At 43.3% G+C, this 16,602-nt stretch overlaps 1 protein-coding gene across 1 annotated transcript in view; it reads left to right on the plus strand.

The window, feature by feature from the left end:
- Positions 1-15,872, plus strand: part of TEK (TEK receptor tyrosine kinase) — a 48,759-nt gene extending 32,887 nt beyond the window's left edge. Inside the window, exons 13-23 of the mRNA XM_080987721.1 lie at positions 1,216-1,512; positions 2,177-2,343; positions 3,337-3,547; positions 4,636-4,746; positions 7,257-7,447; positions 8,928-9,041; positions 9,687-9,757; positions 11,622-11,662; positions 13,786-13,882; positions 14,524-14,623; positions 15,484-15,872. Of these exons, the coding sequence (XP_080843847.1) occupies positions 1,216-1,512; positions 2,177-2,343; positions 3,337-3,547; positions 4,636-4,746; positions 7,257-7,447; positions 8,928-9,041; positions 9,687-9,757; positions 11,622-11,662; positions 13,786-13,882; positions 14,524-14,623; positions 15,484-15,558 (1,475 nt within the window). The 3' untranslated portion in view covers positions 15,559-15,872. The remainder of the gene's footprint in view (positions 1-1,215; positions 1,513-2,176; positions 2,344-3,336; positions 3,548-4,635; positions 4,747-7,256; positions 7,448-8,927; positions 9,042-9,686; positions 9,758-11,621; positions 11,663-13,785; positions 13,883-14,523; positions 14,624-15,483) is intronic.
- Positions 15,873-16,602: the final 730 nt, after the last annotated feature.

Consider the following 16,602-nt stretch of genomic DNA (forward strand, 5'->3'; position numbering starts at 1 on the left):
ACTTTACCTGCAAAACATTTGGGGGGTATTATCCCACATGAAGTTCTTGAAGATGTGTCAGAGTGCTTGCTGAAATCATCAGTTGAACATGCTGCATCCATTAAAAGTTAAAGAGAAGAACGTGGTGTAAGATGCAGCTCAGGGGGCTGCGGATTAAGGAGTGCATCAATAGAAATGGCAGAACAACCCCTCCAAAAATAAAAATAAAATATTTTGCAAGCTAGGGCTCACAGTATTTTAACAGGCTGAAATCAGGGGCAGCAACTATAGGGGGCAGAAGGTGCTTCGCTCACCTTAATATTTGTTACAGGGAACCAGGCAGAGGGCCTTCTCGGTAGTGGCGCCTTCCCTGTGGAACACCCTCCCACCAGATGTCAAAGAGAACGACAACTACCAGACTTTTAGAAGACATCTGAAGGCAGCCCTGTTTCGGGAAGCTTTTAATGTTTGATGTATTATAGTATTTTAATATTCTTTTGGAAGCTGCCCAGAGTGGCCGGGGAAGCCCAGCCAGATGGGCGGGGTATAAATAATAAATTATTATTATTATTATTATTATTATTATTTGTGGGCAGGGGGCTGAGCCTCCCCAATATTGAGGGGGAGCATACCCATCCCCCAATGCAGGGGGAAGCGCTCACACACCAGCCAGGGGTGGGACGCTCAGAGGGGTGCATGGTGTCACGTGTATGATGTCACACAACTCCGGGCCCCCTCAATGGGGGGGGGGAGTCAGCACCCCTGGCTGCAATCCTATGCACACTTCCTCAGAAGTAAGTCCCACTTATAAGTCTGGTACCTCGGTTCTTGAACGTCTCTGTTGACAAACGTTTCAGAACCTGAACGCCGAAAACCCGGAAGTAAATGCTTCCATTTTCGAACGTGCCTCAGAAGCTGAATGGCTTCTGCTGCGTGTTTTTCAATTTTCTCAATTGCATTTGCAGACAGCCCTTTGCGCCTCGGTTTTCAAACGTTTCAGAACTCGAACGGTCTTCCGGAAAGAATTACGTTCGAGAACCAAGGTGCCACTATATACAATTGCTCTGTTATGCTAACTATTTTATTTGTTGTTGCCGAATTTTGAACTCACAATGCCATCCTGTCCGGCTCAAATCCTGATTCATTGTGAGTGATGAAAACAATTCCACGTGACTTTTCGTAGTGGATGAGCAGAGTGATGCGAGACAGAAGCTAATACGCTTGTTTCTTTGCCAGAACGGCCCCCTGCACCTGATAACTTCACAATTATAAATGTCACCGACTCCTCGGCTGTCATCTCTTGGTCGACTGCGGTGGGGCATTCCATCTCCTCCATCATCCTCAGCTACAAAGGCCGTGGCAAGACAGAGCACAACCACATCGATGTCACCATAAAAAACACTACCGTCACCCAGTACCACCTCAAGGGTCTTGAACCAAACACCGAATATGTGGTTCAGATAAGGGCACAGAACAACGTTGGGCCAAGCGATAATCTTTCAGCTGAACTGAAAACCCTCCCAGAAATGAAAGGTTAGTTTTAGCAGAGATCAGAGCATCTCATGCACTGAGCAAGTTTATGCAAGTTTATTCCAAATGAATTGAGACCCAGCAAAAGCTGCAAAATGCATTCTGTGGTTGATAGGATTTCCATGGTGATGCTTTAACTGCTGTTGTTTTGCCATTTGTGTGTATGTGGCTTATGTATAATTAGGACATTATAGACCCCAATTTCCCACGAGCAGAACTTCACTCATGTGAATGGAGGGAAACTGCTCTGCAGAACTTTTATCAAACTTTGCTGCCTGTGGTCTGCAGTTATGCTCTCAGTACCAATGCTTTCTAGAGCAGCCAATTGGAAATAGAACATTGTCAGCACTAGATACAAGGACAGGGTGTAAGAAACACAAGTTAAAGCACTACAGGAAAATTATGCTGTCAGGGTGAATGCGTATTAGGACCCACCTCTGCCAAAATGGATTATAGGCCACGATCCAGAGAACCTAAAGTCCATTGAAGCATGTGAGTGAGTCCCTTACATCCCTCTGGTTTCATAAAGGCATCTAGCTTTAATTAGCTCGTACAAATATTCCCCTGCCTTTGATTTTATGCCTGTAAAATATGGGTTCTAGTATTTGTCGACTAGGTGCTGAATTCAACTTCTTTTGATTTTTTTGTTTTATTTTAATGCATATAGTTCCCACAGTTCCATTTGAGCACAAAGGAGGGAGAATGCTACTGATTGCTATCTTGGGCTCTGCAGGGATGACCTGCCTGACAATCCTGCTGGCCTTCTTCATCATGCTACAGCTAAAGCGTGCAAACTTCCAGCGGCGAATGGCCCAGGCCTTCCAAAACGTGGTTGTATGTCCTTTGGTTTTCCTTGAGGATAGATCTGCGAATGAGGCATTAAGCGAAGAGTACACGTGGGTGGCACTGTGGTCTAAACCACAGAGCCTAGGGCTTGCTGATCAGAAGGTTGGCGGTTCAAATCCCTGCGATGGGGTGAGCTCCCGTTGCTCGGTCCCAGCTCCTGCCAACCTAGCAGTTCGAAAGCACATAGTGCAAGTAGATAAATAGGTACCACTCCAGCGGGAATGTAAATGGCGTTTCCGTGCACTGCTCTGGTCATGCTGGCCACATGACCCGAGAGCCATCTGCGGACAGACGCCAGCTCCCTCGGCCCATAGAGCGAGATGAGCCCGCAACCCCAGAGTCGTTCGCAACTGGACCTAACGGTCAGGGATACTTTTACCCCTTTCAAATACAGTTTGATGAGCGTTTCCCGTTTCAAACTGGTTAATCTTAAAGGTGTCACACAGAACTGTCATCACGGGACTCCCAAAATGGGAAATGATTATTCCCCTCCCCTAAACATTCCTGTATCGAAATTGGTTTTGCTTGTAACTTACTTAAAACCTTGATTGTCACCCTAAGTGGTGATACTTTACAAAAACCAAACCCACTGCCAGATCACCAGATGGGTGGGCTGTGCCTGGTAAAAATTAGGAGGAATTATACCAATTCATGCAGATATAATATAAGCAACCAGCTATAACAGGATTATATCCTGCAATGCAGGTTCATATTCCCCCTGGAAAATCTGTGCCTACTTTCCTTCGGTCAGTTAAATTGACTATATGTTTATGGGTGCTTTTAAGCCAAGGAAAACCTATTCTGTTGCACACTGATACAAGTGTTGTTTTTTAACTCATTTTAGAGAAACTTCATCTTCACAGAACAACACCACTTCTCACAACAAGATTACATAAATATGCTTTTAATGCATCCCGTTCTGAGTTGTTATCTTCTTATGTACCAACCACTAAATAGTGTTTGCCTAACTTTTCCCTCCAGAGAGATGAGCCGGCTGTGCAGTTCAATTCAGGAACTCTTACTCTGAGCCGGAAAGCCAAAAATAGCCCAGAACCCACAATCTACCCAGTTCTGGAGTGGAATGACATCAAATTTCAGGATGTGATTGGAGAAGGCAACTTTGGCCAAGTTCTCAAAGCACGAATCAAGAAGGATGGCTTGCGAATGGATGCAGCCATTAAAAGGATGAAGGGTGAGTCTTTTAAGGCAGCAAATCTGTAGGAGAGATTTGCAGGTTGCTAATACCTGGCCTTGAATCATGGTCTTTTAGATGTTGGCTTAATGGACTAACCGTATTATACGCAAAAGCATGTAACAGAGCTTGGATGCAGTTATTCTTTTTTTAAAAAGTGGGAATGAGCAGAGAAGCAGTAGGGTCAGGATCTGCTTTTGTTTTTGTTTTTTAGGACAATTTATTAATTTTCCAAAAAGATAACATCAAAAATAAACATAAAGCAACAACATATAAAGAAAAAGAAATGAAAGAAAAGAAAAGAAAAAACCATCATAATAAAAAAATTAAACCATAATTTTTGCTTGACTTTACTCCCCTCCCCCTCTTAGTTTCATTGTTTAATAATTGTTCATGCACGTTCATGCAAAATAATCCATTTTTTAGACCTTGTTCATCTTAATACAAGTGAGTTTTTAAAAGTTACACTAACGTAAAAATCTATACACAAAGCTTAAAAAGTGGGCATGAAACCTTTACCCCCTTTTTTATTATTCAAAGTCCTCTTTCTGTCTGTAGGGTCAGGATCTGCTTAACCATTTCCCTGTGAGGATATTGTTTGACATAGCGGGCTCGCCAACAGCTGAAAACCCGCATTTTCCAAATACGTTTTGTCCATCGTTAATGGGAAAGCAAATTTAGACTTAAGAAAAATCAACATGCCACCATTTCAGTAGGAACATCATATGGTTTCCCCCCCCCCAAAAAAAATAAAATAAATGGAAGGTGCAAGTAACATACTGTACAAGGAGGATCAAGGGAGAGTGTGGATAAGCCCGGCGTCAAACAATTCTTATCCCACACTTTCTAGCAAATCTTCCCCATCACTTTCCTTACTGTAGGAAGTCCACTTGGGGAGAGGGGTATTGTGCAAGAGGGTCAACCTGAACTTCCGGGCATGTGATCAAATCTCACCTGGAAGCACATTAAAAAAAATAAATTATTATGACGTACAGTTTTGTGGGCTAAAGCCCATTTCATCAGGTGCATTAAGGTGGTAAAGATTGTAGGAGTAACTGATGCACAGCACTCTCTTTTTTAATTTGCAGAATATGCCTCCAAGGATGATCACAGAGATTTTGCTGGGGAACTGGAAGTACTTTGTAAACTTGGACATCACCCCAACATCATAAACCTTTTGGGAGCATGCGAACACCGAGGTACAATGCTTTCCTTTTTCAGTTTTGTTAAGAGTTTAACATACAAGACAATAAAAACCCAACTAGTTTAAAAATGATTTTAAAAATACCGAAAAAGTAGTAGGATAAAAGAGGGAAAGAGAAAAGGAAGAAAAAGGGAAAAGAGAGAAATAAAACAACAACAACAACAACAACAACAACGGTGGGTGGGTGGGTGGGTGGGTGGGTGGGTGGGTGTGTACACACACACACACAGAGCCCTCAATCACAATTATATTTTAATTTTCAATCTACATTCTGAATCTTCCCAGCTCTCACATGCTACAATGCTTCTCTGTAGGTGTTTGCTTTAAAGTTCTGTGGCTACAATGGTTTTAAAACATATTCAAAATAAGATCAGCTGGAATTTGTGCACAGGTAAATATGTTGCACAATTTTTAAAACATGAAAAGGGACACACACACACACACACACACACACACACACACATTCCTGTTTGATGATGTGCTTCAGTCACCACACACACACACACACACACACACAGGCATCTCTTCCAGAATATGAAAGCACAGATTTTCGAGAAGAATCCTTTCTCTCTGGTGAGGACTCGAAAACTGTCACTTGCCAAAGTAGAAAAGGCTTTTTCTCAATCAGTTGTGCTTCTGAGAGTGGCGAGATGCATAGCATATACACCTCTGATGCAGAGTTCCTTGGGTGGACAGGATCATGTGGAACAAGGCAGTCCTCCAGATATCCTGGCCTCAAGCCTTTGACGGCTTTGTAAGAAAGAAGCATCCCTTTGGATCCTGCCAAGAAATGAACCGGGAGTGTTGCTGCTTTTTGCCCTGTTTTAAAGTTTCAGCCAGTGCAGGTTAAAAAAAAGAGTAAAGGTAAAGGACCCCTGGATGGTTAAGTCCAGCCAAAGGTGACAATGGGGTTGCAGCGCTCATCTCGCTTTCAGGCCGAGGGAGCTGGCATTTGTCCACAGACAGCTTTCTGGGTCATGTGGCCAGCAGGACTAAACCGCTTCTGATGCAATGGGACACTGAAGGAAACCAGAGCGCATGGAAATGCCATTTACCTTCCCATTGCAGCGGTACCTATTTATCTACTTGCACTGGTGTGCTTTCGAACTGCTAGGTTGGCAGGAGCTGGGACAGAGCAACGGGAGCACACCCCATTGTACGGATTCAAACCACTGACCTTCTGAGAGGCTCAGTGGTTTAGACCACAGCGCCACCCGTGTCCTTTCAGCCAGTACAAAGTGGGATTGGCTCACTTCCACAGTTGTGGGCCACTGGAGGTACATTTCTCCAGTGCTCCGACATCTGCACTGACTCCCTGTTCCAATGTGAGCACAGGCTGTCTTGGCTGCCTCAGGATTAGCACTTGGAGAATTAGTTGCATTTAATACCTGGGGTGGGGAATCTGCTAGGTTCCTACTCCCATCATCCCCCAGCCGGCTTGGCCAACAACATGGGTTGACAAGAGTGGTACTGCCCTACCTCTGTTATAAAAGATGGAAGATCATCTCCCAGAGTAGAATCTGAGTCAAGAAGACTTGACTTGCTTTTCCATTTGCTCAGTACATACTGGATACAGTAGTACCTTGATTCTCAAACTTAATCCATTTCGGAAGTCCATTCCAAAACCAAAGCTTTCCAAAACCAAGGCGTGCTTTCCCATAGAAAGTAATGCAAAACGGATCAATCTGTTCCAAACTTTTAAAAACAACCCCCAAAACAGCAATTCAACATGAATTTTACTATCTAACGAGACCATTGATCCATAAAATGAAAGCAATAATCAATGTACTTTACTATAAAATAAATAAAACGGTATTGTAGATGATAAAAATATATATTTAATTTTTTTCTTACCTGCACTGATGATAGTCATTGTTTGGATGGGGGGCTTTTATCCATTTCCACAGTCACACAATCAATCAATAAATCCATCAAACAGTAGCTGAACTGGGTTCCACGCAGTCACAGAAACAAATTAACCGAAAAAGCCTCAAAAACAAAAAACACATAGTAAATAGCAAAAACAAAAACACCAAATATAAGCTCCAAATATCACCTCAGAACACTGAAATCAGAAATGGAAGGCTTGAATTACAATGGGGGGGACACAAATTAGCAGCACGACAGTAAAAACAGAAGCTCAGGATTCAAAACAGAGCATGTTCAGCTTCCAGGAAAAAGTTTGAAAACTGGAACACCTACTTCTGGTTTTGCAGTGTTCAGGTTCCAAGTTGTTCGAAAACCGAGGTGCCACTGTATTGGAAACACTGAAGGCAAGAGAAGTTGTGGGTAGGATAGGGTTTGCATTAGAGCCTTTCATCCAGCAGGGATAGCATAGAGAGAACTGGCAATCTTTGGTCAGCTTCATTTGGGGCTGGGGTGAGGAGGGGGGAAATGCTCTGGGCCCCCCAAACCCTTCAAGAAGCCCTGCCCCCAAGACTCCTAAATTTGGAAGGCCAACATTTTTCGCACAGGCTCTCTGAACTCCTCGCTGTTTTATGCCAGGGTACCTCTACCTCGCCATTGAATATGCTCCCCACGGAAACCTGCTAGACTTCTTGAGGAAGAGCAGGGTCTTAGAGACCGACCCGGCCTTTGCCATTGCCAACAGCACAGCCTCCACACTCTCCTCGCAGCAGCTACTGCACTTTGCAGCGGATGTGGCCCGAGGGATGGACTACCTGAGTCAAAAACAGGTAGGCTGCTTTGTTTCATTTTGCTAATGCAAGTTATTTACTGAGTCTTCCACTAGGGTTGCCACCCATCTTGTGTAATATTTCAATGTAAAAATGCTATCATTGACTCGATATAGGATAGATGAATCAATACAGGATACAGTTTTGCTGATTCTCCCTCTGTCTCTCTGCCCCATACTCTCCAACACTTTGAAGCCAAAATCCAGGATGCCATCTTGCTGGGGTTTTTTGTCGCGAGAACACAGTGCCCATTTTCGTTGCGATTTTGCACTGTGCTCCCCGCACTCGAAAAAAGTGCTTTTTCACGCACAGCACCCACAAATGCGACTTTAGGGGCACTGCACGAATTCATATGCAGGGGGAGAAAACACTTTGGGGGGCAGGGAATTGCGCCACAAAATCGCATGAGATAATGGGAACCTAAATGGCCATTGTGCTCTTGCAATAAAAAATTGTCTGTCTGGGACACTAGCAAGGTATGCAGTCCCCCACCCCATTCTGCCCTGTATTTTGCCAGACCAAAGGTGGCAACCCTATCAGCGACAGGGGTGGGGAAGTCCGTTGACCTACTTCCTAGGTGCAGTTATGCTGTGGGGCACTGTCACCTCCCGCCAGAGCCTCCCCGGCGGGAACGGCTTGGCCAGTGGATTCCTGGCTCCCCTCTGACGGCCGGGGAGATCGAATACTGCCTGTCTGCCTAATTGGCCAATCAGACGTAGGCATATGGATTGTAAACTGGAGGAAGGGAAGACCTGACTGAGCCTGCAAGCTTTACTCAAGTCTGGGCCCCCTGCATTTGAATGGCCTGCCTCTTCCCCTACAACAGGCATAGGCAAACTCGGCCCTCCAGATGTTTTGGGACTACAACTCCCATCATCCCTAGCTAACAGGACCAGTGGTCAGGGATGATGGGAACTGTACAGTCATACCTCAGGTTACAGACACTTCGGGTTGCACAATTTCGGGTTGCGCACTGCACTGAACTCAGAAGTACCGGAACAGGTTACTTCCAGGTTTTGGTGCTTGAGCATGCACAGAAGTGCTAAATTGCACTTTACGCATGTGCAGAAGTGCCGAATCGCAAGCCGCGCGTGCACAGACACGGAGCTGCAGGTTGCGGATGCTGCGGATTGAGGACGTGCTTCCCGCACGGATCACGTTCACAACCCAAGCATCCACTGTAGTCTCAAAACATCTGGAGGGCCGAGTTTGCCTATGCCTGCCCTACAACAACCACACCTCTCATCATCCCTGACCATTGGGCCAAGCTGTCTAGGGTTGGTGGCAGTTGGAGTTCAGCAATATTTGGAGGGCAATATTTGGAGGGCTACAGGTTCTGTGACCTCATAATTACCAGCCAAAAGCCCATGAAGTATGCACAGGGCTTAAGTTACAATAAGCCTTTGCAATGTGTGATAGGACAAACATTTTCTATTTTGGGAAGAGAGAAGAAAAGCAACAGTGTTTTTGTTTCCTTTAGTTTATCCACCGGGATCTGGCAGCAAGGAACATCTTGGTTGGAGAAAACTATGTTGCAAAAATAGCAGATTTTGGACTGTCTAGAGGCCAAGAGGTTTATGTTAAAAAGACAATGGTAAGAAAGACCAAAATAAATGTGTCAGCTATGTTTCTTGTGCAGAGGTAACAACTGCCCTTTGATATTACCTGTAAAAAAATGAAATTCCTCTTCAGAAGCAGCAGAAATTAAAAATGGAGCTTCCTATAACATCTGAGAGGACAAAGGCCGCAGTCCTGTTGAAACCACTGGGACTTAACCCTAAAGTCTAATTGTTTAGGACTGGGACAGTGGACAGTTAAGGGGGAAGTTTTCAGCTTTTGTTATTTGTAGATTTCACCCATTAAGAGTTGGAGAACCAGCTGCTACAAGTGAGAAAAGTTGAGATGAGTTTTGCATTTCCACAAACCTCAGAGTTCATCAGAGCAGGAGCAAGATCAAAATGCAAACATCATAATGTACAGATTTGAAAACCTTCACCAGTGCCACTCTAGATGCATCCCTGGTTCTCTTGAGTGTGGGGGAACAACAACAAACAAACAAACAACAAACACGGGCGCAGTAGCCATCAATTTAAGGGCAGGGAGCCAGTCCGCAAAGGGCTGCTTACAAAGAGGTCTATTGAAATGAAGGGGAAAGCCATTCTGGGTTAGGGGACTCCGGTAATGCATCAGAACAGAACTGTTGCGAGAGACTAACACCATTCCAAATTCATTGTTCTAGGGAAGGCTTCCAGTGCGATGGATGGCGATTGAGTCCCTAAATTACAGCGTGTATACCTCAAACAGTGATGTGTAAGTGACTCTTTATGTAGTTTCTGACTCTGTAATGCTAAAGTGACCTTCAGTAATGCAGATGCATTGGAAAGGTGGGATAAAAATTCATAAATAGATTTGTAACAATACAGTGGTACCTCGGGCTAAGAACTTACCGTATTTTTTGCACTATAAGGGGAAATGTGTGTGTGTCTTATGGAGTGAATGCAGGCTTCGCGTTGCTTTTGCTGAAGCCAGGAGAGCAAGAGGGATCGAACCCTCTTGCTCTCCTGGCTTCAAGGATAGCCTTCCGAAGCCTCCTGAGCAGAGCTTCACCCCGGTATGGCTCCCCTTCATCACATACACAACCCAACAAGACAATGACAAGAATCCACCAACAACATACAAATCAATATGGCTAACCCGATTCAAAAACACACACACACACACACACACCCCACTCACACACGAAAACAAAGTTCAGCACAGCCAATCACGAACAAGCAACCACACCCTAGGCCAACCCCAATTTCTCTCACCACCAAAAGAACACAAGCAAATAGCAAAGAGAACCTGCACAAACGACGCTGACACAAAACCCCACACATACATTAAGCAAAATAGAAATATCGCCTCCCGACCCCACCCCCACCCACCATGGCCCCCTCCACCTCTTCTCCCCTTTTTTCTTCCTAATGTAACCCTAAGGCCTCAAGAAATGAAACTGACCTATGGAAAATGTAACTTGAAAAGAGAGACATTGCGCATACCTTTGTAAACCAAGAAAACTTTTATACAATGTTTAAAAATAATAATAATCTGCCTTCCATGGAATTCAAAATTGTAATGCAATAGAATGCAATTTTTAAAAAAATCAATATGGATATTTAATGCGGACATGCCTCAGGCCACCTGATTGAAGCTTGTGGACCACTGGCAGCCCACAAACCACAGTTTGGGAAGCCCTGTGTTAGAGGTTTTAAGCAGAGGCTGGTTGACGGGTCTATCTGAGATGCTGTAGCAATGGATTTTCTCCATTAGTGGATTAGAGGACCCTTGATGGAGAGGTCCTGTCCTGGTCTAGCATATGATGCAAATGGGAACATATATTCCAATGGTTACCTGGACATTCCATTGACTTGGCTGGGACCAACTACCATTGGTCTCCTTCTCTAAGATAGCATACAATGTTTGTCAACCCTCACGCTGACAAGACTAGACAGCCAATGCGATCCCAATGGTTTTCAGAGCAATAGTTGAGCCTTAAATGCCATGCAAGTTCCCTGTATCAGCATGTTTAGAGAAAGGCAAAGGTTTTACATTTTAAGAAGTGATTGTCCGATTGTGTCCTTTTATTTCTATTACTTCTGCTTCATTTCTTTTAAAATAGATGTGTCCATGCCAGTTTAACTGGGGGAAAAACCAACTTATTTTCAAGCACATGGAGGTTTATTTCTGGTTTTGTATTTCATTGTCTTCATAATAAAAATAGAGAAGGGGGAGGCAAAATGAATATTTTTTGTAATGGCACAAGTATCTTGGACCTGATTTTACCTATAATAATTATAGGTGTGTGCCTGTTTATCTAGCACTAGATATTTTATAATACCCAGTCCTTCTATATACAGTGGTACCTTGGTTTACAACCATAATCTGTTCCGGAAGTCCGTTTGTAAAACAAAACAGGTTGTAACCAAAGGCGTGCTTTCACCAATGGGGCCTCCAAAAGAAATTTGTTCGTAATAAAAAAATATGGGTTGTAATCCAAAAGAAGGTTGCAAACCGGGACACGCACTTCCGGGTTTGACGTATTTGTAATCCAAAACGTATGCAAACCAAGACGTACGCAAACCAAGGTACCACTGTACAATTGTTACAGCTTTTCTTTTTATTCTTTTCATAGGTGGTCATATGGCGTGCTATTATGGGAAATAGTTAGCTTAGGTAAGTGTGTGCATTTAGCATTATTATTTTGGTTAAGAATATGAGAACAATATAGCTGGGTCAGACCAAAGATCCATTTTGTCCATTGCAGTAATTTCTTCTTCTTCTTCTTTTTGCATATAAATTTTTATTGGTTTTTCATTGGCTATACATGTATACAATCTAGATTACATAAGTTGCATATAACATGGCTGTTACAAGACTCATATATATAATACACAGTTATTTTGGGCTCTGCCGAGCCTCGGACTTCCCTTCACTTCATTGGTAAGTATCAGACAGTTTCCAAAGTCACGTGTTTTATCTCCCTTACATATTTGCCAAACACTGTTAGAGTCACTCTAACCCTGCCAGAGTCATCAAAATTCTATACTTATCTCTTATATACGTCAGATATTTGTTCCAATTTTCATGAAACTTCTGATCATCCTGGTCTCTTAATCTTCCCGTTATTCTAGCTAGTTCAGCATAATTTATCATCTTGATCTGCCAGTCATTTATAGTAGGTATTAACTCCATTTTCCAACTTTGGGCTAGCATAGTTCTAGCGGCCGTTGTGGCATATAGAAACAGATTTCTATCTTCTTTTTTGATTTCCTTGTCGACTATTCCTAGCAGGAAAGCTTCAGGCTTTTGGGGAAAGGTATATTTTTTAAAAAATTTAAGTTCGTTGTAAATCAGTTCCCAAAAGCCTTTTACTTTACCATTTACCATTGCAGTAATTTCTTAGCTTATATCCAGCAACTATTCTTTAAAGATACACTGCCTTTGAACATGGAGATTCAATTTAGCTAGAATCGCTCACTGGCATTGATTGACCTCTTCACTATGAAAGCCAGCAGGTCTTGGTACGTTTGAAAGGGTGAAACTTTATCATGCCAAAATGCAAGAAGCCCCAACTGTATTGGCATCCTGCTAGCCTTTGAAGACACACCTGTTTAGACAGGCACGCCTTGGATTTCTCTACCCGAGTCTCTCCTGTTTTAATTGCTGTGTTGTTTTATTGTTTTAATTATGGACTTTCATAATGTTTGTGTAATTGGCTTTTATACTTGTAAACCACTAAGAAGTCTGTGAGCACTATGTAAATTCTTAATAACACAGCTAAAGCCTTTGTGAGAGCTCTCAGCCATGTATGATTGACAAAGTATAAAATACAATGACAAAATGATACAAATCAGTCATAATTCAAATCCATCAAACCTCAGTACCATCACTATCTCTGGGGGCAAGGAGTTGTGTAAGCAGATTATGTATTGTGCAAAATGTTTTCTTTGGTCAGTTCTGAAGCTACTGGGTGACACTGATTGGCTTAACCCACAACTGCATATAGTATTTTTACCAAATACTGGCAAGCCTTCATACATGGTTACTGGGCTTGGTGCAACAGTTCTTTAGACCTTGCCTAGACTAATTACCTGTCTTGGTTTCACTGCTGATAACTGTCACGGTCCGGTTCACAGGCGATCAAAGTCCTGGCTGGGGACGTCAGGACCAGGGGCAAGATGGCAGGGTGGGAGCAGGAACGGGAGTCCAGAAGCCAGGAATCAGGAAGCCAGGAGTCCGAGGGTCAGAGAGTCAACGGGAGTCAAGAAGCCAAGGGTCCGAGGGTCGGGAAGCAAGGAGTCAAGGGTCCAAAGATCAAGAAGCAGGGAGTCAAGAAGCCAAGATTCAAGGATCAGGAAGCAAGAAGCCCAAGGCAGGAAGCGTGTTGCTGTGGCAAAGAGCTGAAGGGAAATGCTGACCTTATAACCCTTCCCAGCTCTTGCCACCAGGTACTGTGAGTTACCAATCGGCCTCACCTGTGCAGCCACGCCTTGCCTCTTCAGAACAAACTTAGGAAGGCCCCAGGCCTGCAAAGCCCTACTGGTCACAGGGCCTGGCTCCTGCACACACTCCTGACAATAATATTGTACTGGCCTGAATATAAGCCTCACTTTCCCCCCAAATTCTGACCGTGAAGTTAAAGTGCGGCTTTTATTTGCAACCTTATGGTATACAGCCAGGAACACAGGGCAAACAGCACCAGGAGTGTGGCAAAGCGGTGCCTACCCTGTGCATAGTCCTCCGTCCTCTCCCCCAAGCATCCTTAGGGCACTAACCTGTTGAATCTTCTGTTCTAGGAGGGACACCATATTGTGGGATGACTTGTGCAGAACTGTATGAGAAACTACCCCAAGGGTACAGACTGGAGAAGCCTCTCAACTGTGATGATGAGGTGTAAGTACTCAATCTCACTGAATGCCCTTTTCCCCTATGCCCTCTTTGGCTGACGACCTCTCTTAGAAAATGCATCTGTCATTGACGGGTGTTGAATATGGGGCAATTTGCTTCTGGTAAGTTAGGAGATGACTCCTAGAATTAATTATACTTTGACCAATTTAGTTTGGAAAGCAGAAGGAAGTTGCTAACCATGAAAGAAGTTGAAGTTCTAGAGTGATTATCCTAAAGCAGAAACCACAATTTCATGTCAATTGGCCCTATAAAAATTGATTGTGTAAGAAATGCTTTGCTGTTTTGATAATGTCTCACTTAGGTCAAGAGAAAGCTTCACTCCTTTCCCTACACACACCTGACCTGCTGTTTCTCTTGCTATGAACCCTGTTGAAATGAATTGTGAGGGTTGTTTTTTTACATCTTCTTTTAATAACAATACTGTTTGACCAGGAAAACCTCCCCCAGCCTCTTGCCATTTGTGTTTCTACTCCAGGGACATTGGAAAAGCCTGACTTTTCTGCTTTTTGCTATCATGCTATCTCACAGATAGTCATCGCCTCCCGCTTTTAAATTTTGGGCCGCTTGCTGCGCATTTGTAGAGATTCAAGTGCTGTAATGACCTTCTTCTTCTTCTTCTTCTTCAGTTATGACCTAATGAGACAATGCTGGAGAGAAAAACCTTATGAGAGGCCGTCATTTGCCCAAATACTCGTATCACTGAACAGAATGTTGGAAGAAAGAAAGGTAAAAGATGATCACGGTTGTCAGGTTGGGGTCAAAAAAAATTACTCAGCTCCCCAGCTCACGAGTTTGCTTGGTTGCCACTGTAAATCATTCCCCGCTGGTTAGCTCCTGTCCCATGTGAAAACTTTGCACGTGTTTGTTTGGCCATATTCACATATGATTCTTCACATAAAATGCGATGAGACAGTTATTTGGGTGTACAGTTGTACCTTGGTTATTGAATGCCTTGCGACTCAAAACGTTTTGGCTCCCGAACGCCGCAAACCTAGAGGTGAGTGTTCTGGTTTGTGAACATTTTTTGGAACCCGAATGTCTGAAGTGGCTTCCAATTGAGTGCAGGAAGCTCCTGCAGCCAATCGGAAGCTGCACCTTGGTTTTCGGATTCCATTCAAAAACCAAAGTATGACTGTACCTAGGAGTTGTTGTACATCACCAGGTTCTAAAGGAGACTTTTGTCAGGTGGTCTAACCACTGGTCTGCAGCTAATAGGTTATGTCCTGACACAGGAGGGTCTGATCAGCAGGAGCATCAACAGTATCTTTTAAAAATAGGTTTTTTTAAGGCATCAACTAGGGCTAGGATACCTGTCACCCAACAATTGTTGTTGCAGTCCACAATCAGGGTCGATGCAACTTGTTAACCAAACAACAGCTGAAGGTCCTGCAGTTCTGGCATAAACTGGTAGCCTAAAACTGTTTTCGAGTCCTGTGACCAGTGCAGCTCTTTGTGACGCATTAGGGATAAAAGGACACGATTTGGGCTTGGGAGATGGATGTTATCTGCAACAGAGAAAATTTCTATGTGCTGCTGAGGGCAAAGAGAAAATATTCTGAGCCTATTCTTCTTAATTGTAATTCCAGACTTATGTGAATACAACCCTGTATGAGAAGTTTACCTATGCAGGCATTGACTGTTCTGCGGAAGAAGCTGCTTGAGATGGAAAATCATCAGTTATTTATCGTTTTGAGCAACCTCAAAGGAAGATGAAATGTGCTGATGTACAAAACTGCATAGAACGCTTTCTGTACAATACCTTCTTAGCTATACACACACTTTGTGAGTGAGTCCTGAATCAGTATGCTGTAGGAATGTGTATGTATATGTGTACATAGGTATGTTTGTGTGTTTATGTGTACTGTGTGCATGTGCACTATATATATCTATATAAATCTTTTGTCTGCCTATACATGCACTCACACACACATACACTTTTTGGAAAGTGACTGAAATAAATACATTTTACATTTCATAGACTTATGTATTTTCCCCCCTATAATGTTGGAATTTACTGCAAGCAATATAGTCACACTGCATACTTAACCTCTGCCAATCCTGTGAGCCACTGCAAGCAAAACACAAAACACGGTAGGAATGTAAAGGAGACAGTGATTTGTCATGTATATTTGTGTTGTAGTACGCGGTGTTCTTTCTGCACCCATCTTCTCAAATATTATATATTTGCTTATTTTCTTATCAAATTTATATCATGTCTCTCCTCCTGGAGTAGTCCAGCATGGCACACACATGAATAAGAAAAAACCATTTAAACTTCTATAAACAGTTTACAACTGCTTTAAAAGAATCATAGGTTATTTCAGGATTGGCCTTTAACAGACATTCTAGCCATCAAATATATGGGGTGAACAGGAATGTTTTTAGATTCTTCCTAAAAGTTAGTGAGAGACTTGCTCCAATCCAGCTTGGATGATCCAGTGTTGCTCTCCTAGGCTCATTGGACTAACTAGCTAAAACTTTTAAGTAGTGCTGTACGCTCATCTCAAGCTGATACAGTGGTACCTCGGGTTACATACGCTTCAGGTTACATATGCTTCAGGTTACAGACTCCACTAACTCAGAAACAGTGCTTCAGGTTAAGAACTTTGCTTCAGGATGAGAACAGAAATCGTGCTCCGGCGGTGTGGCGGCAGCAGGAGGCCCCATTAGCTAAAGTGGTGCTTCAGGTTAAGAACAGTTTCAGG

Source organism: Podarcis pityusensis, assembly GCF_964106645.2.
Source record: "Podarcis pityusensis genome assembly, chromosome: 17".
NCBI lineage: Eukaryota > Metazoa > Chordata > Lepidosauria > Squamata > Lacertidae > Podarcis > Podarcis pityusensis.